This window comes from Ovis aries, chromosome 1 (assembly GCF_016772045.2).
Source record: "Ovis aries strain OAR_USU_Benz2616 breed Rambouillet chromosome 1, ARS-UI_Ramb_v3.0, whole genome shotgun sequence".
Classification (NCBI taxonomy): domain Eukaryota; kingdom Metazoa; phylum Chordata; class Mammalia; order Artiodactyla; family Bovidae; genus Ovis; species Ovis aries.
The window spans coordinates 263,295,705-263,323,278 of NC_056054.1; the positions used below are offsets into that span (position 1 = coordinate 263,295,705).

The window sequence follows — 27,574 nt, forward strand, 5'->3', positions numbered from 1 at the left end:
TACAATCTGAAATTGTTTGTTACTCCAAGAGTAGCCTGTAATTTCTAATATGCTTTTAGGGATGTGGTGGTGGTGGTTTATCAGCTAAGTCATGTTCGACTCTTACAACCCCATGGACTATGGCCCGCCAGGCTCCTCTGTCCATGGAATTCTCTAGGCAAGAACACTGGAGTGGTTGACATTTCCTTCTCCAGGGGATCTTTCTGACTCAGGGATGGAACCTGTGTCTCCTGCACTGCAGGGGCACTCTTTGCTACTGAGCCACCAGAGAAGCCAATTTTTACGGGTAGTCTTTGAATTTTTATACCGTGATTAAGTATGAGTGTTTTAAAGGGATCATGGATTCTGAAGTTCCTTACATACAATACATTTTCACTGTCAGAGTAGCCTGACCCTATTAAATGAATTCTTGCTCTTATAGCAGATAAAAGAATATTAAAGTTACACCCAACGCGTATATGTACTCTCAAGAACTTTCTTAAACATACACGCTCACAAGCTTTGGACACCTCTGTGTCAATGAAGCCAACATGGAACTTAGCAGATTTTAAGGGCTTTCTTTATTTGAAGAAATCATATGTGAAGACATTGAAAGGGATAAAAAGCAGATGACGAAAACCCAGGAATTGGGGAAACATGAAATCCGAAACTGTAAGATGGTGAGTTTTCTTCTGTTTCGGAGAATCCAAGGAGCCTGGAGGGTTCTCTGAAGTCACTGCCTCTTAATAATGACAGTCTAGAAATTTAAACACAAGACAGTAGGTAAGAGTGCCAGGAAGCCTGGAATCCAGGCTGAGAGGTTCCATGGGTTTTCAGAACTATAGCCCTCAGTCCAGCCATCCCTGCTGGAGAAGTTGCCTGCGGGAACACAGCCCCCTGGGGCCAGATGCCCTCTAGGGGTCCATACTCCTCAAATAATTGGCAGTTTTCCAAGTAGACCCTTAGGTCACTCAAAAAATCACTTGGAAACTTCTGGAAGAAAAAGCCATGCTCTTTGGAACATCCTGATTTCCTTAAAGGATTGATGCATTCTTCCCATCTTTTGGAAACATGTGGTCTTTCCTTGTCAAATTCAGGGTCAGGGACACACTGTAAGTAAGGGGGTGGCAGGAAGGAAATGGCCCCCCGGGACTGGCATTGGGGCAGGACCTGTCACCCATGGTCACGGGAGAGAGCATCAGGGTCCGCAAGAGAAGAGACCACATCTGCTTTGCTCTGGATCCTACCCATGGTGCCCAGCGCAGGGCGGGGCATTCAGAAGCACCCCAAATAGCGACACCAGCCAACTGTGCTGGGACCTGGGGCCGCTGCTGAGGGTCAGATGCTTTATACAACCATTACAAAAGACACATTGGGAAGACCCAAGCACTTAGACTATTTATTTTTTTAAAAAGCTGTCGTTGTTGAGAACATTCTCAAATTGACTTCTGAGATGGTTCACAATAACGGCGAGCCCCCACAAGAGTACGGTTTTTCCTGAACTGACCACCCGCGGGGTTTGGGGACCTGACATCGGGCATCCTGGCCAGCTGAGGACCTCCCCGACCCCGGCTCCCAGTACCCCTGAGAATTGCCTGTGTCTGGGCAATTGCCTGTGTTCTCCAACGTTACCTTCCACAGAGATGGGGAAGAAGCACCAGGGCACTTGGGGGATGGTGTCGGAGAAGCAGCACTTCCGGGACTCACACTCCTCAGGACTGATGCCGGGGTAGCCACAGTCCTTGCGGGCTGAGACCTCCATGACACACTCCTCCGACTCTGCAGGGCACCACCAGGTTTGGGGACAATAGGGGGATGCAGTTAGGCTGGTTCATTAGCCAGACACCTCCGCACCATCCCGCTAGGGGAGCACCTTGAGCTCACAGGTTCAGGGTAGCACCAGGGGCCCCTGGGACTGTCACCCCTGGACTAAATGTGGGCACCAGCGAGTGGCTACCCCTTCTTCCTGATGCCCAAAGTCAGAGGGAAAGTTGCTTCACCTCCCTGGGCTTGACATGGCTCTATAAAATGGAGTTGCCCACACTACCTCCTGGGAGGACCCTTTAAAGTTATAAAGCATTTGACCAAGAATTGAGTGGCTTCCCTGGTGGCTAAGTGATAAAGAATCCGCCTGCAATCCAGGAGACCTGGGTTCGATCCCTGGGTCGGGAAGATCCCCTGGAGAAGGGAATGGCAACCCACTCCAGTATTCTTGCCTGAAGAATCTCATGGACAGAGGAGCCTGGTGGGCTACAGTCCGTGGGGTTGCAAAGAGTCAGACATGACTGAGTGACTAATACTGACTAATACTAATACAAAGAGTTGACACCCAAGGATCCTTCCACTACTGGATGAGCCCTGGCAAACCGACCACCTGCCATCGGTTCCGTTTCCCCCAGAGCCCGGGAGCCTCCAACCAGCACCCCTGAGGGGTGTGGACGGGACCCAGGGCACTGAGTTCCACACAAACGGGTCTGCTTTGCAGACATAACTCTTTGTGTGCCTGCCTTAAAACAGGTGACTTTTTAAGTTGATAATATGCGCAGGAAAAACTCACTCTCAAAAGATGACTCTAGAAGCCTTAACTTAATTTCTTAATGTTTGGGTTCTGTTCGAAGTTAGGTTAATAACATCCTGATTTTAATGCCTTTATGTCCCTTAGAAGCTGGTTCAGGAGCCACAGCCAAGAGGGTCCTGAGACTCGCTCTTCCTTCAAATACAGTCAAGCAGTCAGATCCCCTGAAGTCTCCCTAAAAGGACAAACAGCTCACCCTCGGGATCTAATGTGGACATAGGAGGCAGAGGGCGTTTTCTCTTCCCTTTGGACTAGCCTGGGTGGTCAGGGAGCCTGGGGAAGCTGGGTCCTGGGCTGCAGGCCAGGGCTCAGGAGGGGACCTTGCCCGTTACCTTGCTTCGGGAGGGGATTGAAACACCAGGGGACCCCAACGACGCTGGAGTCGAAGCAGCATCCTCTGGAGAAGCAGTCGTCACCACTGATGCCCGGGAAGCCGCAGTTCACCCTGTTGTGGGGGTTCAGGCGCGAACACTGGCAGGCACCTGCAGAGAAGCCCAGGTCAGCCAGCGCCCCCCACATGAAACCGCCCCCGCCCCCGGCCAGTGCATCCAGGGTGCTCCATCAGCTCTGCTCCCGCCTTGTAAAGGTTGTCTTATCTCGCTCGTGTTTGAACCACGCGGCGTCCTTCAGAGGAATTGACAGGGCTTGGCTGAAAGTGTTTTATTAGTTTAAAAATAAAACCTTCTGGCCAGATGGACTCAGGCCAAGGTCAGGATGAAAGTGAGCAAGTCGGAGCCCCTGGGAGACCTCGATGGGCCTCCCACCCAGCCCCTCCTCCAGCTGGCCCACCCACACCCAAGGCCGTCCTGACCAATCCCGAAGGGGGTCCTCCTGGGAAGTCTCACCCCCTCCCCCACTGTCCTCCCTGAATGGCAGGAAGCAGGTGGACGCACGTAGGAGCCGGCTGCATGGCCCCCACCCCCAGTCCTAAGACACCTTCCCACCTCCTTCCCCACCATCCACATTTTCACTTCCAGGGAAACTAATACGAACGGAGACCCCCAGGGGGCAGGAGGCAAGGACCTCACACCCCGCCACCCCCACCCTCTGGGCTCTAGAAGGCTCCCAGGCTCGCTGGCTCAGATGCTCCACTTCCCCTCAGGGACCTGAAGCTCCGCTTACCTGGTTTCTGGGCCCCTGCCAGGGCGCACAAACCCAGCATGAGAAGCGTAGCCAGGAGCCAAGTGCCTCGGGGTCCCATGTTCACGTTCATCTGCACCCCAGGGCCACCAGAAGAGCGCACACTCCCCGCTGCCAGGGGTGTCTTATAAGCTTCTCTCTGTTTGCTCAGCAAGCAAGATAACCTCGTCTCTGCCTGTGGCACAATTTGTGGCCTTTGTTAGGAAAACGAGTTGCGTTGCGATAGCTTGGCCAGCAGGTGGGGGGGGGGGGGGTAGGAGTGACAGAGCAGAGCACTGGGCTCCCCGCAAGCACAACCAGGCCACCCCCCTGCCCCAGGCAGGGAGCCAGGTCATGCCAGGATGCCGACGTGGAAGATAGCACATGTGGCGCTGGGCACTCGCGGGGTTCCACCCAGGAAGGGAGAAGTTAGGGATTTCTCCTGATAAAGCACGCGGCTAACACCACAGGAATTTTTAAGTCCTGGGCCCAAGGCTCCCAGGGAAAATGAGCCAACTGCAGACAGAGCAGACCCCTTCTCCAGGAACGGGAGGATGGCAGGAGACCCTCCTCCAGGGCTCCTGGTCCCTGGTCTGTATCTCTGTCTTGGGGGAGGGATGGATCTCCATGGAGATGAAGCTGACGGGGTAAAATGAACAGCCTCAGATGAGTATAAAAGTGACAAGCTCATGTCAGCAAAGCCTGCATGCATGCTAAGTCACTTCATTCATGTCTGACTCTTTGCAGCCTTACGGACTGTAGCTCACCAGGCTCCTCTGTCCATGGGATTCTCCAGGCAAGAATATTGGAGTGGGTTGCCATGCCCTCCTCCAGGGGGTCTCCCCAGCCCAGGGAGCAAACCTGTCTCTCAAGTCCGCAGCTTGGGCAGGTGGGTTCTTTTCCACTGCTGCCACCATTTGTTTTCTTCCATGAGAACTGTCTGTTTTCTGAAAGATGGCACCTGTTAACCAGCCTGTGCTCAACATAAGATGCTCCAGGGGAAAGGGAAGTCGCTCAGTCGTGTCCGACTCTTCGTGACCCCCTGGACTGCAGCCTACCAGGCTCCTCCGCCCATGGGGTTTTCCAGGCAAGAGTACTGGAGTGGGGTGCTCCAGGGGAAGGGGTCTGAAAGTGGGACCCAAAGAGGCAAAAGAGAAACGGGGGGATGCACCCCAGGGGAACAGAGGGGAGATGGGGTGAGGTCAAGGAAGCTCACGGGTCCCCCAACTCTGGGGCACTTCTGGGAGCCACCAACCTGTCAAGCATGGCTTGAGCAGCCGGGAACTCGAAGATGTATGGGGTCTGGAACTCTGGGTCTTCGAGTCCGGAGAGCAGACCTGCATGCTCGGGGCTTCTGCCAGCTCCAGTTCCAGCGCCTACAGACTGGACCCCTGCCTAGATCCCTGCCGAGCAGCCCTGGAGCTCTGTCTTATCGAACTTTGAAAAAGTCACCTTTCCCCACCTGTGTCTCTGCCACCCTTCTTCACTACCAGGACACAGGACTCTGAGTCTTCTCTTCCAGCTTCTCAGCCCCACTTTCGTCTCTGCTTCTTCCCTCTTCCCAACTTCCCACTGTCCCATCCGGGCCTTTTCAGGATTCCTGCTGAAACCAGCTGATCCATGCCAAAGAGACGGCTCACCAGTCCCTTGGTCTCTGGCCTGCATCCTCCTTGGGAAGCTCCTTCTGCCTCCATCTGAGGTGGAGCTGCTCAGGCTCCCACCCAGGGCACCATCCGTCCACATGGTGTTTTTGCTTTTAGAAAAGGGCACATTTTCTTCAAGACAAGCTACTTCCACCTGTGGGGAAGTCATTATGGAAGATGCAGTGTCTACTGTGTGAGCGGCACCCACCTGAGTGTGGACCGTGTGCACAGAACAACCTCTAAGCGGTGCTGGGTGACTCTGATGGGAGTTGGGTGGCTCCCATCACCTGGGGTCAGGCTGGGGGTTGGACGCTGACCTTGAGCCACAGTGTCACCTAGGCTGTTTGAAGATGCATCTTAAAAAAAGATCCCGCATTCTGCAACTAAGTCAAACAAACAAGAAGAAAAAGAAAAAGTTTTACAGCACCCGAAGACGCACCGCAATCAGGGGAGCATGTTAAGAATTACAAGTGATCTCTCATCTGAAACAATGCAATATGGAAGGCAACAAAATGATATTTAAGTGCTAAAAGAGAAAACCTTGTCAAGTCAGAATTCTATACTCATGGAAAATTCCTTCAAAAATAAAGGCAAAATACTTTTTAAAAAATGTGTATATATATATTTAGAGTGGGTCTAGATTCACAGCCGAATTGAACAAAACAAACAAAATATAAATTTTTTTTTTAAGTCTTTTAGACAAAAGCTGTAGGAAGCTGTAACTTGCCAACCTATCCTCCAAGGAATCCAAAAGTGACTGAAGCTGCGGTGGTCTCTTGGTGCAGGGCATGAGTTCTCCTGTCTGCTGCAGCCACTGCCCACCTGGCTGGGTTTATTTAGCTCTGGCAGCTGTTGGTCTCTGTCAGCATTTGTGTTTGCAGCCCAGTCCAGTCTCGTGATATCTCCCTTGGTTTGTACAACTGTCTACTAACTAATCGCTCAGCCAGAGCTTTGTCCCCATCCAGACGTAAGTCTGCTGCCTTGATTACCTTTATAAAGGGACAGTACATGTCACTCCTCTGCCACCCCCTCACACCTCTCAACCTGAAGGGTAAAGCCCAAGCGTTTCCTGAGCGTGGAAAGCAAGACCCTTTATGAACTGGACTCCTCTTAGCCCCCACCCTCTTCTGATGTCAGGTCTCCTTCCTAATGTAATTATCTAGCCCTCTTGATGCAGCCTGACCTCTGACCCTTTGCCTGAATGTCATTGTTTCTCTGCACAACTCTTCCTCTACTCTTTGCCTTCCTAACTCCTGTCCATCCTTCAGCTCTTGCCTCAGGAGCCACTCCATCCAGGAAGGCCTCCTTCCCCTGAGAGAAGACAAGTGCCCTTCACCCCTCCCCTAAGCTCACTAGAGTCACCACACAGCCACATCTGCATTTTAAGTGGAGTTTTACTTTTCCGGCTCCTTTATTCTTTGTACTGAAGGTAACAGCTAAACCTGCAGGTTAATTTTGTGCCAGCTGGTATTCTGATGATTTCACATGCTACATCTCATTTAATTCTTACAACAATACAAAGGAAGGGTTAGAAAGATCAGCCCCATTTTATAGTCTATATGGAAAATTAGTTTTCCCAAACACACAGAAAGTATAGGGTGACATACAGAATGGGACCTATGCCTCTTTCATTTGGAAACCCCAGAACCTAACCCAGCATCTATACAAACTAGACCTACTTAATGAGGGTACCTGGCACCAGGGAGATAAGGAGCAGGAATCCACCACCTAATATCATGGATCACCCAAATTTCCTCCTGAAATTCTTAAAATAATATTTAGACCTGGGTATATGCAAATAAGCAAGGCAAGCCTCTTCTCCTCTCTGGACTAGTTTTCTCATCTGTGAAACAAGAGCTGAAATGAGGGTGTATTAAATGATCTCCAATGTCTCATATGCCTGGTTAAACCCTCACAAGGATGCTGACTAGGATAACATCTCACTTTGACACTGTCATTGGGGGAAAAAGAAAAATTGAATTACCAACACTTGCATGTTCAGTGTTTCTAATGCAATTTCTCTCCCCACCATTCCAACTTTCTGGAGTTTGACTGTGCTGATCAATAGAGTGGGTAAGTCACAGACACTTCCAAAGCCCAAGACTTAATTTATTTACTTAAAATAAAGTGGCCAAAGTGGGGAGGAGAAAGAAATAGATAAACCAACTATTGAGAATTTGGTACTGAGTTTGGGAGGGAGTGAAATTAGAGACTTTGATGAATTATATTTGGGGACATAATCAGATGGACATAAACCTTAGCATTTTTCTATATATTGTGCAGTGGAATTCCTCCTTGTACTACTTTGAAGGATTTTAGTCAAGATTTACATTCTTTCAAAATGTCTTTTTTGTATCCCTTTTTTATCTGAGTGGGAGCTGGGTAGTATTAAAACTTAAAGATACTTAAATAATTTAGGTTACCACATATCAAGGAAAAAAAATATAGTAGAGTTGGCAAATAATGACCCATGAGCTCATTGCCTATGTTTAAATAAAACTCTGTTAAAACACAGTCATACCCATTCATTCACACGTTGTCTGTGGCCACTTTCTAGCTACAATTGCAGAGCTGATTACCTGTGGCAGAGACCGTATGGCCCAGGAACCTATAATATTTACTCTCTGGTCTTTTAAGGAAAAAAAAAAAAAGTCTTTTCCTGTACTTTATTACAACTCTAAAGATAAATTTTAAAAAGTGGAAAGAAATCATTGTATTTTATTTTATATATGAAATGCTACAGAAATGTGCCTTAGTGTTTTTTTTCCCCTCTTCTGTTGTGAAAATGGTGTATTCAGTATTCTGGTTGCTGGGAGACAATTCCCTGTGAGTCTCTCATGTTTCCACATCTTGTGAATGAGGCACTAACTGTCCCAATGGTATAGGACCTAAAATTATAATTGAATGTTAAGTGCTGCCCTGACATCTGGTGAAATTGAGAGGCCTCGAGTGGCCTAACCACGAGTTCTCTGCCCCACTTGGCTCCCATAGATAGGGCCCCTTAGCCAAACAACCTCCTTATCAAGGGGTTGGGCACAGTTCCTGCTTGTCCCCAAGTAGCGGATTTTGCTTCCTTGCCAGGCTGCAGACTTACTCAAACAAGCCAATCACATCCTCTTGCAAGAATGAGTGGGCACCCCACCCTCCTGATACTACACGGCTCCTCCTGCAGCCCCTGCGGTTCACCTTGTTTCTTGTGCAACCCCCCATGGCCCTGCATGGCAGGAGGGCCTCCACTCCTGGGGTGAGCAATATGTGACTGGTAAACTGCTATCGTTCCATCTTTCCAGTGTCAGGCGTAATGGGTCTCACCATCCTTGTAGCCTTGGGTGGAAATCCCCCCCTCCCCAGTGAGTTGAATAGAGGGTGATCCAATCTGTCCTTTCTTCCAGGCTGTCTTTGCAAGGATGTTGGTGTGGCAACAACCTTGGAATATTTATAAGGTATCTCCCTCTGGAGCAGCAGGCAGGCAAGCTTGCGTACATGTGTGCTTACTCACTTAGTCCAACTCTGCAGCCCCATGAACTGTAAGCCCGCCAGGCCTCTCTGCCCATGGTATTTTCCAGGCAAGAATACTGGAGTGGGTTGCCATTTCCTTCTCCAGGGGATCTTTTCGATCCAGGGGTAGAACCTGGGTCTCTTGTGTCTCCTGCATTAGCAGGCAGGTTCTTTACCACTAGTGCCATTTGAGCTCCAGGAGAGGTCAGGCTTCCTCCCCTGTGATGCGACTCCGTGTGTGCTGACGTCCATCTGAGCTCATCTGTGTCACCCCTGGAGGATGTGGGGACAAGGGAACCAAACACGCTGCTGCTTACATTGCTAGCTATGCAGTGTAGTGAGGTCTTTATCTCTGAGCCAAGAGTCTCCTGTCCTCTGCCAGCATCCATAAAGCCATTAATCTGCAAATAAGGTGAACCCTCAGCCCTTCTGAGTTTGCCACACTGATGTGCTGCTGCTGCCGATGCTAAGTCGCTTCAGTCGTGTCCAACTCTGTGCGACCCCATAGACGGCAGCCTACCAGGCTCCTCCGTCCCTGGGATTCTCCAGGCAAGAGTACTGGAGTGGGTGGCCATTTCCTTCCCCACTGATGTACTAGATTAGATTTAAATGTAGAAAGTTCCACCAATATTTGCCTTCAGCATACAGGTTTCCTACTTAGAGGTTTACTAAGCTTCCCTGGTAGCTCGGATGGTAAAGAATCTGCCTACAATGCAGGAGACCTAGGTTTGATCCCAGGGTTGGGAAGATTCCCTGGAGAAGGGAATGGCAACCCACTCTAATATTCTTGCCTGGAGAATTCCCGTAGTCTGAGGAGCCTGGCAGGCTACAGTCCATGGGGCCGCAAAGAGTTGGACACAACTGAGTGAATAACACTTTCAAACCTCACTGTACCACATATATATGCTACATATATGTATATGTGAGTATGTCTCGTTTTTCCTAATTTAATCAGTTTGCTAACCCCAAAATGTCCAGCTCGGGGCAATATTAAGAGCTGAGAACAATTAAGAAATACCTTTAAAATTATACAATTTAGTTTTTCTATGTATATCTATGATGTGCCCGCTCGAACCTTTAAACCAGTGACTGTTTGATCCCTTCCATTAAGTCCCTATGCTGGGATTGGCCTGGGACATGTCTCTTCTTGGGTGATTATTCCTATCAGGCTCACAAGCTCTGAGTATTTCCACAACCTGTCCCTGCCCACACGCACAAAGAAAGGTGAGGGAGTTTCCTTAAGCTGACAGGACCCTTCCCAGTGACCCTACAAATAGGATCTGAAGCCACAACTTGGCCTCAGCAGTTGGTTCCTGGTCTGATCCTTAGTTCAACATATTCTGAACAGAAGTCTGTTGTTGCGAGGGCAATCATCTGTCAGCAGCGATAACCTCCATGCACACAGCCAACCGCAGGGTGGGAAGGCTTGCAGGTCCAGTTATGGTGTTTGAGCCACGCTTTTTAGTAAATCAGTCTCCAGCACGTGGCAAAAAGTGAGGGCCAGAGGTGGCAGGCTTGCACTTTGTGTGGGGTGCAAGCGGGTGGAAAGACTGGATCCCGAGTCCTGAGATGTCCTGTTCCTCTCTTGGACTTTCCATCAGTACATGGTGACAAGGACCAGAACTGGGGTCTGAGCAAAGGGCTAGGACATGGGCAGGGCCACCACACTCAGGCTCTGTTGGAGAGACTCTGGGCAAGCAGTGCTGGCCCAGCTGTACCCTCAGTGACCCACAGAGCAGCAATGTTAGTCTGTGTTTCTGGGGTGACACACAGGGCCTTAAATTGGACCAGCACAAGGGTCACCAGTGGGAACTTGATCAGGGATGATGGCACAGTCAGCCTGGAGATGAGTGGTCGGCTTCTGATGGGCTGGGTCCAGTCCCACCTGTGATGACATTCTCCCTGTTGCGTCCTCTTTGTCACGTAACACATCCCACGTGTGACCCACTCCCTCTCTGTTCTTAACACACTATGTCCTTTGTCCTTTGTGGTCACCGTGGTGGCTCAATAGTAAAGAATCTGCCTGCAGGAGATGCAGGTTCAATCCCTGAGTGGGGAAGTTCCCCTGGAGAAGGAAATGGCAACCCACTCCAGTATTCTTGCTGGGAAACCACATGGACAGAGGAGCCTGGCGGGCTACAGTGCACAGGGTCACACAGAGCTGGACACGACTTTATGACTGAACAACAACAACAACGACACACCGTATGAGTGTCACGCATGTCTCACTGTCTCCAGGCTCGCTCACTGTCTGTACTTGACATGCTCTCCGGCTCATGTAGTCCTTTTGTTTTCTTACCACCTGGAGCAGAACTGGCTAGTCCCAAGAGCAAACAGTCATGATCTCTGCCCTTTGGTAATTTTCATTGACTGGGGTTCCTTGGTTGCAAGAGATACCAACTGTTCTGGGTTGAATGATCTCCCCTAAAGTCACATGTGGAAGTCCATTAATTCCTTGGTTTACCCCAGGACCTCACAACGTGATCTTATTTGGAGATAGAGTCTCTGAAAGGTAATTAAGTTAAAATGAAGCCAGTAGGGTGGACCTTGGTCCAATAAGACTGGTGTCCTTCTAGAATGAGGAGGAGATTGGGACACAGGCTCACAAAGGCAACGCAGAGTGAAGACGGCTGTCTACATGACAAGGAGGAAGCCCTCAGAAGAAATCAACGCTGCCCACACCTGACCTTGCACCGCCAGTCTCTAGAACTTTGAGAATAATGTCTGCTGTTTACGCCGCCCCATCTGTGGTGTTTTGCTTGGCAGCCGACGAGAACACCAATGCAAGCTGATGAGGAATGGGGAGGGGGTGCCACTGGAACCCCAGGCTGGGGGCACAGCCAGTCCTGGGAGTGAGGACTTGCACCCCTGCCTTCCCTGCCAGGCCCCTCAGGCTGTGTGGAGAGCTGTGCTCTAATGGGCTCCTGGGTTATACACTATCACCCATTCCACTGACAGAGATGACCCCTCCCACCCCAGCTGTCCACCAGAAGACCCCCAACTTCCCCCGCCAAACACGAATCTCTCCCATGAGAGACTTCCTAAACTTTCATCTGAAGCTCTTCAAGGACATGGAAAGTTCTAGAAAGTTCCCCAAGTTGGCGGCTTCCAGGATGGAGAGAAAGAGCAACATGTAGGATGTCACTCAGCCATGCTGACCGGCCAGTTAGCCTCATCGTTTCACATGCGCAAAAGCCAGGAAAACTCTACACAGACACATCACTCCGTTGTACTGTTCTCGAGTTGAAGGCCTATCTTGAAAAACAAAGAGAAAACATAAAACTTCCCACTAACAAGTGATGTGTTCAGATGCAGGAAATAGTAAGGTGGCCTTCCCTCTTCTGGCAGAAATCCAGTGGGTTTGAGGCACAAGAGAGCTCATCCCCAACCGGTGTCCAAGGTTGGGGGCTGGAGGCACACAGACCCTTTTAGAGCCGTGTGTTTCTAGCTCTGTGTGTGCACACGTGCATGTGTGCGTGCATGTGAGAAGGTCCCCAAACTGTTAAAGGCTCCTCGGGCCTTATCAGCAGGGCTGTTTTCATTCAGGCACTTTATCAAGCAGCCTGCACTTTTCCCACCACCCCCGGATGCTTCAAGGCCTCCACGTTGGCTGTGAGAAGGCGCCCATTGCTCCTAAGACCTGCCGTCAGCTCTGCTTCCCTGGCCGTGGACTCCTGGCTGCAGCAAGGTGTGGGGCGGGGCAGTGGCCCAGACTCCCGGGAAACCCAGACTTCCCTCCCTGGGACCAACCAATCACCTTCATGGGGCAGGGGGTGCAGGTGGGTGCATGATGGGAGAGGCAGATGATGGGGGACCATGATGGGAGGGGTCACAGGGGCAGGCCAACCCTTGTGGGTTGTGGTCACTTCTTTACACTCCTTTACAGTGGTGAGAAGATATTTCACTCTCATAGGACCTCACCCTGTTCTGCCCCCCTATCTCCTCCCTCGTCTCCCACATCCTGGCTGTGAACATAGGAAACACTTGGCACCTCAGCTCCTGCCTCCCTCCCTCCACAGCCTCCCTGAGCACTGGGACACACTGGGACCTCCAGGACAGCAGAGGCTGGACAGCGTGGGCGGGCACGGGCTTGATCCCCTTCTAAGGACACCTGGTTTCCCAGAGCATCCTGCATCTATTCTGACAGGTCCTCCCAATGTGCTGTCTGGGTGCCTGCTCTCAGCTGCCTCCACTGTCAGAATTCTTATGGATTTTGTGATTCTTGGGGAGGACAGTGTGGCAGGAGCCAAGTGGAATCCTCTTTCCTGCCGGTGCATGGGGCTGGGCCATGTGGGGGTGCCTCTGCCGGAGTCCCCCACTTTGTCTTCCTCACACTGGTGAGCCCGAGAGGCTTGGTGTCCAGATGAGAGAGCCTCGAAATCACACATCCATGCAGGCGGACACCAGAGGAGGTGGTCCAGCCATCGTGGCTCACAGATCTCAGGTTTTTTCCGTGTAACATGGTGGGAGTGGGCAGGGGTGTTGGTTGAAGGCATTGGCCCTCTGTCATTCACTTCCTCAGTGGGCAGGAGACCCAGCTGGCCTCCTGTCACCTGGCCTCTGCTCCACAGTCTGGCGTATATGCCGGAAGGAAGGCACTTTCCTACCGGAAACCCTGATGCCAGGAGTACTTAGGGTTAAGGACCCCCAACCTGTGCATCACAGCCCCCTGGAAAGTGGTGTAACCCACATGGTGCTGTGCCTGGGGAAAGGAGTGTGCCTAGGTCATGTCCCAGGCCCCATTCTTGGCTTTCTGTTGATTGCATCTTTGAAATTAATAAACTTGGATTCAGGTGGCTCTCCATGTCACAAGAATCTGATGTGGCAGTCTGATCTGTGTGTCTTCTCACTTGGATGAGTTATTCAATGTTTCTCAGCTTCCAAATGGGGATGAAGATCAGAGTGAGACAACATGTGTAGTGGGGTTTGCTTTGAAAACTAAAGAAATGCCTTTAATTTCTCCTCACACGCATCTCCCTTTGCTCCTGATCACTCCTGATTCTGAGCCTAAGGTTCCTCATGAGATCCTAAGACGGGCAGATGGTAAATGAAAAGTTAATGACGCACTAAATGTGCTGGAGAGAGCGGATTGCCCACATCCCTTTAATAGATGAAGGGCCCAGGCTGAAGGACTTTGGATGAGGACATTTACCTTTGGTGAGAATTTGCCCCTATCCATGGTAGCTGGGATGAAGGCTCACTGCTCTAAGGTACAGGGAAGACACAGGCCTTGGTAAAGCACTGACAAGGAAGAGAATACTCAACCAGCGTTGGTTTAATCCATAAGAATATTCAGATTTACTTAACATGAAGTCTGGGGATGGGTGATGCTGGGGCCAAGTCAGCATTTCAGGGATAACAAGTTTCCAGTGCTGTGACATTTCCTCATTGTCACAGAATGGCTGCCTGAAGCGTTGCATCATGCCCTCGTATCACACAGCATCCAAAGACAGGCTGCAGAGGCCGTCCAGGACAGCTAGAGGGAGCTCTCCTCTCACCAAGGGGTAAAGCCTTTCCCCAGAGCCTTTAGGTAGATGCCCCCTTTGTCTCATGGGCCAGAAAGGAGCCCTGCTTCTAACTGAAAGAAAGGTTGGGAAAATGAGTCTTTCCATCATTCTTTATAGGGTGGAGTCAGGGAAAAAAGAGGGAAATAATGGATGGTAGTCATGCGGAAATGGGCCTGCTGTGTCCTGGGAGAAAGCCCTTTTCTCAGGGGCTGGGGGATGTGGGGAGAACAAGGAGCAGGGGACGGACCGGCCAGGCCTCAAGAAGGGTCTGACGAGGTCCCAGATAGGCCAGTGGAAACCCAAAAGTCTCCCTCAGTCCACAGCTGTGGGTGCTTGGTCCACTCCTCATCATCCACCCAGCTCTAAAGAGGGGCAGGAAAGTGGGGCAGGGAGAGGAGGAGGAGACTGGCTACTTACCCCCAGGGACCACAGTATTACCTACAGAAGCTGCATAATTTACAATCACACACTGCATTTCCAAAGGGGCCAACCGAATAGTTGTTTTTTACCTCTCTCTAGCAGGCAAAGAAGCAACTTAGCAGCAGCAGCAGCAGCAGGCAAAGATGTTGAAAAAGATCAGAGATGCTACAGATTAAAAGGAACAAAAGCCAACATGTTTCTGCACGTTCTCCAGTGAAGGAAGGCTACAGTGACCCTCACAGCACATTTGCTAGTGCAGGCACATGTCTGCTGCTGTGTGCGTGTGCTGGGGCCGACCTTGGCTGTTTCACGCATGCAGCGCATCTCCTGGCCCCCGGGACATCTGTGCTTGCTTGTCCTGGTGGCCAGGGCTGAGGGTGGGTGACAGCTCTTCTGGTAAATTTGGAAACAACAGATCAAGCCAAGAGCACTACCCCTACATCCCAGGAACCAGCTGGCTGTGGAGGGCCAGAGAGCTCCCAGGGCCCCACGGATCCCAGGGTCAAGCACCTGGGAGGGGTGGTGTCCAGGAGCGGGACTGGCTGGGCTGAGCTCCCTGGAGCAGGGCTGACTGCCCAGGGTGGATGGGAGGTCGGGGGGGAGTTTTTCTTGTTCCCACTGAGCAAGTGGGGCTGGGGGCACCAGAGGCTACTCAGGCAGCACTGCCCACCTGGGTGGGGGCGTCTGCTCAGGTCCAGGCAGGTCCAATTGGCTCCCCTCCATCTTTCTTGTGTCGGTGACGAGGGATCACTGGGGACTCTCGACCCTTCCCTTTTGTCCTATTTTCCAACTCGGAGCTCAAGTTTGGGGAACCAGGTGGGTGGGGGAGTTTCCTCAAGGGGTCAACTCATGCCGTCCTCCTCAATTGTTTTTATTATGAGTATGTTCAGGCACTTTGCTGTGGGTTTTATCTCCTAAGTCAGTTTCCATGTGAGGGACATGAAGAAACTGCAAGGCAATTTTTGTTACCACAATGAATATGTAAAGAATGTGATTGAATTGGAGCCTGTTTCCATGATTTGACAAGGGCGTGGCTTCTCTGAGGCTTTTTAACCCGATGGCCTGGTGCACGGACCCCGATGACTGACATCCACCGAGACAACCTAACAATGTTACAAGCCGCGGTCTCTGGCCCAAGATAGCCCGAGTTAATGTGTAATCCACAGCGAGAACCCAGAGGCACAAGTATCGCATTTCTCTTTCAAAGAAAGGAAAATTGTTTACATTTTTATAAGAAGCGCAAGCAGAGAGGACCATTCATCTCTTTTAATTTTTAGGCTAATTTGGAATACAGAGAATCTGAGCAGTCAATCCAGGCAGGGAGTTCAGGTTCATAGGACCCCAAGACATCCGGCCAGCGATGGGGCTGAGCCCCTGGCACCAGGCAGACGTCCTTCTCACTCCAATGCCATTTCCACCAGAAAAGTATCTAAAACTCGCACTCTGCAAGGGTGAAGTGTCCAAGAGAAGAGATTAGTAAGAAAAAGCATTTTCTTTCACTTTTAAATAATCACAGAGAATTTACTTAAAAACATCACTGGGAAAATTCTTTAGAAAACAAGGATGGTCTTTGTATCATAATTGTCACCCTTTGCAAGCCCCCACCCCAGGTGAGCCACGAAGCATTACCAAGGACAGTTCCTCACAGATCCCTGATTAGACATGTGAAGAAAAGCCAGGAAGAGTAGGGTGCCCCACCAAACAGGTCTTTCAGCTCTTTCCATCCCCCAGCCCTGGATTCACACTGATTTAGGCAAAACTACATCTTCCTAGTCACCCCGAGGCCATTACTCTGGGTGAAAACACAGATGGCAACTTGAATTAGGGTTCCGTGGTCCCGTGTATTCAGACTCTGTGGTGTCGACAAGGCCCTACCTTCCTCCACGGGCGCAGTTTGGAAGCACCATGGGACTCCGCGGACAGTGCTGTCAAAGCAGCAGCCTTTATCTTTGCACTCCTTAGCCGTGATGCCGGGGTGACCGCAATTCGTTCTTTGATGGGGTTCCACCTGACACGTCTCTGAAAGAATATGGGCCACGAGGTGAAAGTAAGTCATGGGCTGACTCCTTCCCTATTATGACCCACCCTCCACGTTGCTTCCTTCCCCAGTTAAATCAGCCATCAGACGAGCAGCCCATGGAGACCCAGAGCTCACTTACTGGCGCGGAAACACTGAAACTCAGGAACAATGCAAGGTGTCCGAGATTCATAGACTTTGCACCCACCCAGGCAATTTACCCATTTGCTCATTAACGTCAATGAACAATTATTAAACTTTAGTCACTAGATGAGTAAATATCTGTTGAGCACTGTTTGTGGGTGCTAGAAACTGGAGCTAGCACGGGACACAGACAGGAATCTGTTTATCCCCTCAAAGATCAAGTTCACACCAGGCCACGTGCTGGGTAACAGGGACCTGGAAATTGAAAATAGAGAAGCTGTTGTTGAGAAGCTAACAGTCTGATGGAGAAGGAAGCCAAATAAACATACGAAACAGCATAATACAGCCAGCCACAGGGCAAGCCCAGCAGGGATGATTGATTACAGACTGAATAAAGTGAAGAGGGCTTCCTGTTGGAGGAGGTTGGCCAGGTAAGAACGAGGCAATGGTTATTCCAAGGAGAGAGAGAGCAGAGTGTTCAAAGGTGGCGCAGAAAGAGAGCAAGGTGTGTTCCAGGCAAGAGGGGGAGGCGGGTGGGGCGGTATGGGGAAGGCAGGCTGAGGGCTAGGAGTGGATGATTGCAGCTCTTGAGCAAAGGGAGCCACTCAGACACTCTAGCCAGGTTTGTGAGGCCATTGACCCAAGGCATAGAACATGCAGGGAAGATGGGCAGCAAGTGCCCACGTGATCTAGATGCAAGACCTGTGGGGTCTGGACTTGGGGCTCTGAGAAGGAGCACTGCTCAGATCTGGTAGTGGACAGATTGAGGCAGGGGCAGAAGAGTCTGAAGCCCCTTCTCTCTCTTGGGATGGGAATGGAGAATGGGGGGCTCTTCTCCGCACCTGGTCTCAGGGTGCCCACGGATGAGGGCCATCAGCCAGGTTCCAGAGGGAGGCCTGGCTGTGCAGGTGCTCCATCCACTCCCAGACAAGTCTGTCCCCGGGGCTAGAGGGACGTGCAACGAGGCGTTAGGAGTGTGGGTGGTAAAGAGACGGGGAGGGAAAGAGCCCTGACCGAAGAGGAAAGAGAGTTAGAGAGGAGGGCAGGACCAAGATCCAGAGCAGACGCTGTCATGGGCTGGCCTTGACCTAGGGCATCGCGCTCGTTCTGAAAGACAATCCAGTCAAAGACAGGTAGGTGCAGGGCCTCTCCTAGACTGAGGGGCAGGAAGCCGCATTTGTCCCCCATGGAGTCCAGCTGAATGTCCTAAGTCAGGGCTCATCACACAAGGCGTCTGTCTTGACACAGAACAAAGGTGGTTATCACACACTCCACTGGGCAGGGCGGTGGGAAAGGTCAAGACGGGCTGTGTGTGCAGAGCTGGGACCACAGTTCTCATGTCCTTTCTCTCCCTAGAGGAGGGAGAGGGGCTACATTGCTGGATAACTGGATCCCCCCCACCGCCCCCGCTGTACCTGCTGCTATCCTAAATAGAAATTGAAGGTTTCCAAGGGTTCTGTCCACAGGAGTCTACCTTGCCCACCATTTTCTGTTGCATAACAGGACTAGACAGAAATGACTTCCATCCAAGGCTACACTTACACTGGCCCCCCACTCCAGTACTCTTGCCTGGAAAAGTCCATGGACGGAGGAGCCTGGAAGGCTGCAGTCCATGGGGTCTCTAGGAGTCGGACACAACTGAGCGACTTCACTTTCGCTTTTCACTTTCATCCATTGGAGAAGGAAATGGCAACCCACTCCAGTGTTCTTGCCTGGAGAATCCCAGGGACGGGGGAGCCTGGTGGGCTGCTGTCTCTGGGGGTCGCACAGAGTCAGACACGACTGAAGCGACTTAGCAGCAGCAGCTTCACTACAATTGGATGGAGTTTTCCGTTGTCACAGGATGGCTGACCTGTGAGATCCACATAGAAAGGCTGAGCCTTGGGCCCTAGGGCAGGGCCAGTGGGCAGCCAGCAGCAGCCTGGATGGTGGGGAACAGGGCTGGGCTACACAGCCTCCTGGAGCCAGGCTGTGCAGTGGGCAGAGCTAGGTGCTAGGCTGGCAGGGAAGACGCAGACGGGCCAGTGGGTATGGGCGGCCAGGCACAGACCACCTCCTCCATCCCCACAGCAGGTCATACCTCCTTTCAGGTCCAGCTCTCTCCCTCCTCCTTGCCTTAGACTGTGGCGCCCCCTCCCCTGAACCCCTGTGCCTGATCCTCTGTTCCTGAGTCGTGAGGTCCTTGGAAGGAGCCCAGAGACACATGGGAAACATTCTTTCCCTCACTTCAAACCTCTATGGGAATCCTCATTCCAAAAACTTTGGAAAATTCTTCTCCTGCCCCCTCCATTTAAAAATATATCTACCAGTAATAAATAACGTTTATATGGCACTTTGTAGCTTTTCCCAAATACCACTTAATTTTGTAACAACCCTCTAAAGCTGAAGACTGACTCCGTTGTGCAGACACAGGATTTGAGACAGACACATTCAGAGGAGGCAGTGGGACCTCCCGCCTTAAGTCCCTCACTTGGTGATGCCCATGGACTAGGCAGACAGGACACACACACCAGTGGGACAGGGTCTGGGTTCCACAGAGCAGAGGGCCCAGGAGCCCACGGAACCTGTTGGAGGGGTTCCCAGGGACGGCGACCCTCAGAATAGGCTCTTGGACGTTTGTGTGGACCTCGAGTGGGTCCAGCCCCAAGGGGGCAGAGTTTGGCTCAGACATCTGGAAGAGCTATTCTTATTCCCAACATTAAAGACAGCTCTTTGAAATGTGATACTTAAAAAGCAGTAGTACGTTCTAGCAGCGGTTCTGAAGACAGGGCTTTCCTGGGGGCTCTGTGGTAAAGAATTCGCCTACCAATGCAGGTGATGCCAGTTCAGTGGTTAGATAGTATCACCAACACAATGGACATGAATTTGAGCAAACCTCAAGAGTTCTTCCCTGCCACTCAAATGGTCAAGAATCTGCCTTCAATGTGGGAGACCTGGGGTCGATCCCTGGGTTGGGAAGATCCTCTGGAGAAGGGAATGGCAATCCACTCCAGTATTCCTGCCTGGAGAATCCCACTGACAGAGGATCCTGGCAGACAACAGTCCATGGTCTCACAAAGAGTCAGACTGAGTGACTAACACTACTACTACTACAGGAGATAGTGGAGGACAGAGGAGCCCGGCGTGCTGCCGTCCATGGGGTCGCAACAAGTTGGATGTGACTTAGCGACTGAACAACTAAATGCAGCCATCATTGCTTTCTTACCCCAGTTCCCAACACTTCCATGGACCCCTCTGCCCTCCCACTGTCCTCTATGCCATCCAAAATCTCTCCAGGGCTTAGAACAGCTCCTGGCACAAAATAGCACTTGGCTCAAAAGTACGTTATGAAGCCCTGACTGCTCCCAGAGGTGGGCCTCTGCCCAGCATGCACATTGTGGAGCAGGAAGGGGCTGTCTTACCGGTCTCGACCTGCGCCAGGCTGCTGAGAGCCAGTGAGAAGACCAGCACCAACACGCAGATCACTTTGGGCTCCATAGCGGCCGTGACCTTCCTGCTCTGTCCAGAGGGGCCCGCAATCCAGGATGAGAGTGGGTCCTGGCCCTCGATCTTATACCGCAGGCTCTGTTTGCTTTCTACAGAGGGCCAGATAACGTTTGCCTAAGGAGGGCCCCGAAACCTTTCATTCCAAGTAATCTCCGCTGATTAAAAGGTGTTTTCCAAATGCGGCCAAGCCAAACTGACAGGTTTGCTGATAGAGAATAATGCATTATCGTGCGGTCATCGTGACTGAAGGATTGGAGGTTCAGAAAGTTCCTCTCTTATCCTGTGGGAGTCTCCCTGGTCATGACCTCGTCCAGTGCCTGAGCTGTTCAGAGACCCTCCTGCTAAGCAAACAACATACTCACTGGAGGGTGATTCAGAGAGAGACGCCCACACCACACCAGGCACAGGGTTAGCAGTGGCCATGGGCTTCCCTCATCATGGTCCTACCAAGTCAACAGCACACTTACTTGAGGGTGATGCACAAGGAGAGATGCACATACCATGCCAGACACAGGGTCAGCAATGGCCGTGGGCTTCCCCCACAGTGGTGCAGGGAAGGGCAGGGGACAGGTGAGCCCCCCCACCCGGCCTGGTGTGGTCCTTTTCAAGTGAGCGTGCAGCTGTTTTCAACGATTTTCAAGATTCATGTCTCATGGAACAGCTGCGCCTGGACAAGAAGAGCAGAAAATACTAGGAGCTGGACTTCAAACTTCTTTTCCCCATTTGTTTGTCTTGTCAGACTTTCCCCTGGGAAAGTGGTGCATGCGCAAAGCACCCATAGGCTCTTTGACCTGGCCTTGTCCTGAGGGGCCCCTTTCCTGCTGGCATCCACATTGAAAACTCACATATGGTCAACCTCCTATTTACACTGTGGCATTGTAGGAGCATTTGTGCTTATTTGATCTTAATTAATTAAGGATAAATTACCTTATTTTTCTTCAAAATTATTTAAGATGATTTATCTTAAAAATCAGGCTTCTCTGGTGGCTCATTGGTAAAGAGTATGCCTGCCAGTGCAGGAGATGCAAATTCAATCCCTTCCTGGGTTGGGAAGATCCGCTGGAGGAAGAAATGGCAAACCATTCCAGTATTCTTGCCTGGGAAATCCCATGGACACAGGAGCCTGGCAGGCTACCGTCCATTGCAAAAGTTGGACAAGACTTAGAGACTAAGCAGCAACAAATCTTAAGAACTAATTAGCCTAGAAGAAATAAAAAAGAGTCAATATATAATGAATCATGCAATAAATGAGATCAGAAACATTCTGGAGGCAACAAATAGTAGAATAGCAGAGGCAGAAGATAGGATTAGTGAAATAGAAGATAGAATGGTAGACATAAATGAATCAGAGAGGAAAAAAGAAAAATGAATTAAAAGAAATGAGAACAATCTCAGAGACCTCCAGGACAATATGAAACGCTCCAACATTCAAATTATAGGAGTTCCAGAAGAAGAAGACAAAAAGAAAGACCATGAGAAAATCCTTGAGGAGATAATAGTTGAAAACTTCCCTAAAATGGGGAAGGAAATAATCACCCAAGTCCAAGAAACACGGAGAGTTCCAAATAGGATAAACCCAAGGAGAAACACCCCAAGACACATATTAATCAAATTAACAAAGGTCAAATACAAAGAACAAATATTAAAAGCAGCAAGGAAAAAACAACAAATAACACACAAGGGGAATCCCATAAGGATAACAGCTGATCTTTCAATAGAAACTCTTCAGGCCAGGAGGGAATGGCAAGACATACTTAAAGTGATGAAAGAAAATAACCTACAGCCCAGATTACTGTACCCAGCAAGGATCTCATTCAAATATGAAGGAGAAATCAAAAGCTTTACAGACAAGCAAAAGCTGAGAGAATTCAGCACCATCAAACCAGCTCTCCAAAAAATGCTAAAGGATATTCTCTAGATAGGAAACACAAAAAGGGTGTATAAACCCAAACCCAAAACAATAAAGTAAATGGTAAAAAAAATAAAAAAATAAAGTAAATGGTAACAGGATCATACTTATCAATAATTACCTTAAACGTAAACGGGTTGAATGCCCCAACCAAAAGGCAAAGACTGGCCGAATGGATACAAAAACAAGACCCCTCTATATGCTGCTTACAAGAGACCCACCTCAAAACAAGGGGCACATACAGACTGAAAGTGAAGGGCTGGAAAAAGATATTCCATACAAATAGAGACCACAAGAGAGCAGGAGTGGCAATACTCATATCCGATAAAATAGACTTTAAAACAAAGGCTGTGAAAAGAGACAAAGAAGGCCACTACATAATGATCAAAGGATCAATCCAAGAAGAAGATATAACAATTATAAATATATATGCACCCAACATAGGAGCACCGCAATATGTAAGACAAATGCTAACAAGTATGAAGGGAAATTAACAATAACACAATAATAGCAGGAGACTTTGACACCCCACTCACACCTATGGACAGATTAACTAAACAGAAAATTAACAAAGAAACGCAAACTTTAAATGATACAATAGACCAGTTAGACCTAATTGATATCTATAGGACATTTCACCCCAAAACAATGAATTTCACCTTTTTCTCAAGTGCTCATGGAACCTTCTCCAGGATAGATCACATCCTGGGCCATAAATCTAACACTGATAAATTTTAAAAAATCGAAATCATTCCAAGCATCTTTTCTGACCATAATGCATTAAGATTAGATCTCAATTACAGGAGAAAAACTATTAAAAATTCCAACATATGGAGGCTGAATAACACACTTCTGAATAACCAACAAATCACAGAAGAAATCAAAAAAGAAATCAAAATATGCATAGAAACGAATGAAAATGAAAACACAACAACCCAAAACCTGTGGGACACTATAAAAGCAGTGCTAAGAGGAAAGTTCAAAGCAATACAGGCATACCTCAAGAAACAAGAAAAAAGTGAAATAAATAACCTACCTCTACACCTAAAGCAACTAGAAAAGGAAGAATTGGAGAACCCCAGAGTTAGCAGAAGGAAAGAAATCTTAAAAATTAGGGCAGAAATAAATGCAAAAGAAACAAAAGAGACCATAGCAAAAATCAACAAAGCCAAAAGCTGGTTCTTTGAAAGGATAAATAAAATTGACAAACCATTAGCCAGACTTATCAAGAAACAAAGAGAGAAAAATCAAATCAATAAAATTAAAAATGAAAATGGAGAGATCACAACAGACAACACAGAAATACAAAGGATCATAAGAGACTACTATCAGCAATTATATGCCAATAAAATGGACAACGTGGAAGAAATGGACAAATTCTTAGAAAAGTACAACTTTCCAAAACTGAACCAGGAAGAAATAGAAAATCTTAACAGACCCATCACAAGCACGGAAATTGAAACTGTAATCAGAAATCTTCCAGCAAACAAAAGCCCAGGGCCAGACGGCTTCACAGCTGAATTCTACCAAAAATTTCGAGAAGAGCTAACACCTATCCTACTCAAACTCTTCCAGAAAATTGCAGAGGAAGGTAAACTTCCAAACTCATTCTATGAGGCCACCATCACCCTAATACCAAAACCTGACAAAGATGCTACAAAAAAAGAAAACTACAGGCCAATATCACTGATGAACATAGATGCAAAAATCCTCAACAAAATTCTAGCAATAAGAATCCAACAACACATTAAAAAGATCATACACCATGACCAAGTGGGCTTTATCCCAGGGATGCAAGGATTCTTCAATATCTGCAAATCAATTAATGTAATTTACCACATTAACAAATTGAAAATAAAAGCCATATGATTATCTCAATAGATGCAGAGAAAGCCTTTGACAAACTTCAACATCCATTTATGATTAAAAAAAAAAAAACTCTCCAGAAAGCAGGAATAGAAGAAACATACCTCAACATAATAAAAGTTATATATGACAAACCCACAGCAAACATTATCCTCAATGGTGAAAAATTGAAAGCATTTCCCCTAAAGTCAGGAACAAGACAAGGGTGCCCACTTTCACCGCTACTATTCAACATAGTTCTGGAAGTTTTGGCCACAGCAATCAGAGCAGAAAAAGAAATAAAAGGAATCCAAATTGGAAAACAAGAAGTAAAACTCTCACTGTTTGCAGATGACATGATCCTCTACATAGAAAACCCTAAAGACTCCACCAGAAAATTACTAGAGCTAATCAATGAATATAGTAAAGTTGCAGGATATAAAATCAACACACAGAAATCCCTTGCATTCTTATATGCTAGTAATGAGAAAGTAGAAAAAGAAATTAAGGAAACAATTCCATTCATCATTGCAACGAAAAGAATCAAATACTTAGGAATATATCTACCTAAAGAAACTAAAGACCTATATATAGAAAACTATAAAACACTGATGAAAGAAATCAAAGAGGACACTAATAGATGGAGAGATATACCATGTTCATGGATTGGAAGAATCAATATAGTGAAAATTAGTATACTACCCAAAGCAATGTACAAATTCAATGCAATCCCTATCAAGCTACCAGCGATATTTTTCACAGAACTAGAACAAATAATTTCAAGATTTGTATGGAAATATGAAAAACCTCGAATAGCCAAAGCATTCTTGAGAAAGAAGAATGGAACTGGAGGAATCAACTTGCCTGACTTCAGGCTCTACTACAAAGCAGACAGTATGGTATTGGCACAAAGACAGAAATATAGATCAATGGAACAAAATAGAAAGCCCAGAGATAAATCCACACACATATGGACACCTTATCTTTGACAAAGGAGGCAAGAATATACAATGGAGTAAAGACAATCTCTTTCACAAGTGGTGCTGGGAAAACTGGTCAACCACTTGTAAAAGAATGAAACTAGATCACTTTCTAACACCACACACAAAAATAAACTCAAAATGAATTAAAGATCTAAATGTAAGACCAGAAACTATAAAACTCCTAGAGGAGAACATAGGCAAAACACTCTCAGACATAAATCACAGCAGGATCCTCTATGATCCACCCCCTAGAATTCTGGAAATAAAAGCAAAAATAAACAAATGGGATCTAATTAAAATTAAAAGCTTCTGCACAACAAAGGAAAATATAAGCAAGGTGAAAAGACAGCCTTCTGAATGGGAGAAAATAATAGCAAATGAAGCAACTGACAAACAACTAATCTCAAAAATATGCAAGCAACTTATGCAGCTCAATTCCAGAAAAATAAATGACCCAATCAAAAAATGGGCCAAAGAACTAAATAGACATTTTCCAAAGAAGACATACGGATGGCTAACAAACACATGAAAAGATGCTCAGCATCACTCATTATTAGAGAAATGCAAATCAAAACCACAATGAGGTACCACTTCACACCAGTCAGAATGTCTGCGATCCAAAAGTCTGCAAGCAATAAATGCTGGAGAGGGTGTGGAGAAAAGGGAACCCTCCTACACTGTTGGTGGGAATGCAAACTAGTACAGCCACTATGGAGAACAGTGTGGAGATTCCTTAAAAAATTGCAAATAGAACTGCCTTATGACCCAGCAATCCCACTCCTGGGCATACACACCGAGAAAACGAGAACTGAAAGAGACACGTGTACCCCAATGTTCATCGCAACACTGTTTATAATAGCCAGGACACGGAAACAACCTAGATGTCCATCAGCAGATGAATGGATAAGAAATCTGTGGTACATATACACAATGGAGTATTACTCAGCCATTAAAAAGAATACATTTGAATCAGTTCTAATCAGATGGATGAAACTGGAGCCGATTATACAGAGTAAAGTAAGCCAGAAAGAAAAACATCAATACAGTATACTAACACATATATATGGAATTTAGAAAGATGGCAGTGATGACCCTGTATGCAAGACAGCAAAAGAGACACAGATGTGTAGAGCAGACTTTTGGACTCTGAGAGAGAGGGAGAGTGTGGGATGATTTGGGAGAATGGCATTGAAACATGTATACTATCATGTAAGAAACGAATTGCCAGTCTATGCCCAATGCAGGATACAGGATGCTTGGGGCTGGTGCACAGGGATGACCCAGAGAGATGTTATAAGGAGGGAGGTGGGAGGGGGGATCATGTTTGGGAACGCATGTACACCCGTGGTGGATTCATGTCAATGTATGGCAAAACCAATACAGTACTGTAAAGTAAAATAAAGTAAAAATAAAAATTAAAAAAGAAAAAAGAGAATGATGAGCCATGTAGGAAAAAAAAACTAATTAATACATTTTTTTGCTTTGTTCTTTTCTTTACAACGGAGTCCTTTTCACAGCGAGGTTGTGGATATAAGAGCTCATGTGACACTGATGACATATCGGGCTCTCCCTTAAGCGGGAGACCCGCATCTGGGAGGAGCTCCTTTGCTCGGGTCCTCCAGGTGTGGCCTCCTCTACTCTACACCCAAGGGGCCTCCTCTAGCCCCCGTGTCCCAGGTCCCTACCCTGCGCTGGCCTTTCCTGCCCTGCAGCTCTCACTACCTTCTAAGGGACACAGGGATTTGCTTGTACCCTGGGCTTGTTATTTATCGATCCTCTCCCAGCCCTCCAGCAGAGCAGAAGGTCCGTGACATGCAGGGCTTCACCTACTTGGTGTGCTCAGGTGGACAAGCACCTGGGGTGCCTTATTCAATAAATATCTGTTTAGAATGAATGAATGAATATCGGAGAAATGTTTTCTCTTCATTGAAAGAGTAGGCTCTGCGGAAAAAGTCAGGCCTTGGAGAGAGACTGATTTTTCTTGGGTGACCTGGTAAGTTTGCCCTGGTGGTCCCTCTGGGAGAGGAGTAGAGTCAGAACCGGGGCAGCCACGTTCTGAGTAAGGCTCACCCCCAGCCCACCCCCCTGGCTCCGGCTGCCAATCCCAAGACAGGGTGTCCAGGAGAGGCTCAATGTGCAGGATACACGGCTGTGTGTTACTCACTCCTTGTGCGTGTATGACTTTGACCTCCCGTGTAGGTGGTATGGCTGGCAGAGCCCCTGTCACTCTCAGGTCATCTCAGACTTGCAGCAATGACTCCAAGACTCCTAGAAGATGGGGCTAAATAAGATCGCAGAATTATAGGATAATTTATGGTTCTATTTTTCTTTTTTAATGACCACGTGTTGAAAAAGACAAGGCACTGAATTGAGTGTTGGTCTGCTAAGGGGTCGTGTCATCTTGTGTAAGTCCTCTGGGTTTCACTTTTCTTACTGGAAAATAAAGTGG

At 48.3% G+C, this 27,574-nt stretch overlaps 2 protein-coding genes across 2 annotated transcripts; both read right to left on the bottom strand.

The window, feature by feature from the left end:
• Positions 1-537: 537 nt before the first annotated feature.
• Positions 538-3,795, bottom strand: TFF2 (trefoil factor 2). Its single transcript, XM_004003362.5, has 4 exons — positions 3,677-3,795; positions 2,887-3,036; positions 1,612-1,758; positions 538-736 (listed from the first exon to the last, which is right to left on the bottom strand). The coding sequence occupies exons 1-4, from the start codon at positions 3,765-3,767 to the stop codon at positions 723-725; spliced, it is 402 nt and encodes a 133-aa protein (XP_004003411.1). The 5' UTR covers positions 3,768-3,795; the 3' UTR covers positions 538-722.
• Positions 3,796-15,992: 12,197 nt separating this feature from the next.
• TFF1 (trefoil factor 1) lies at positions 15,993-20,428 on the bottom strand. The gene is made up of 3 exons (XM_004003363.4): positions 20,304-20,428; positions 16,617-16,760; positions 15,993-16,184 (listed from the first exon to the last, which is right to left on the bottom strand). Exons 1-3 carry the CDS (start codon positions 20,377-20,379, stop codon positions 16,171-16,173), a joined length of 234 nt encoding a protein of 77 aa, XP_004003412.3. The 5' UTR covers positions 20,380-20,428; the 3' UTR covers positions 15,993-16,170.
• Positions 20,429-27,574: the final 7,146 nt, after the last annotated feature.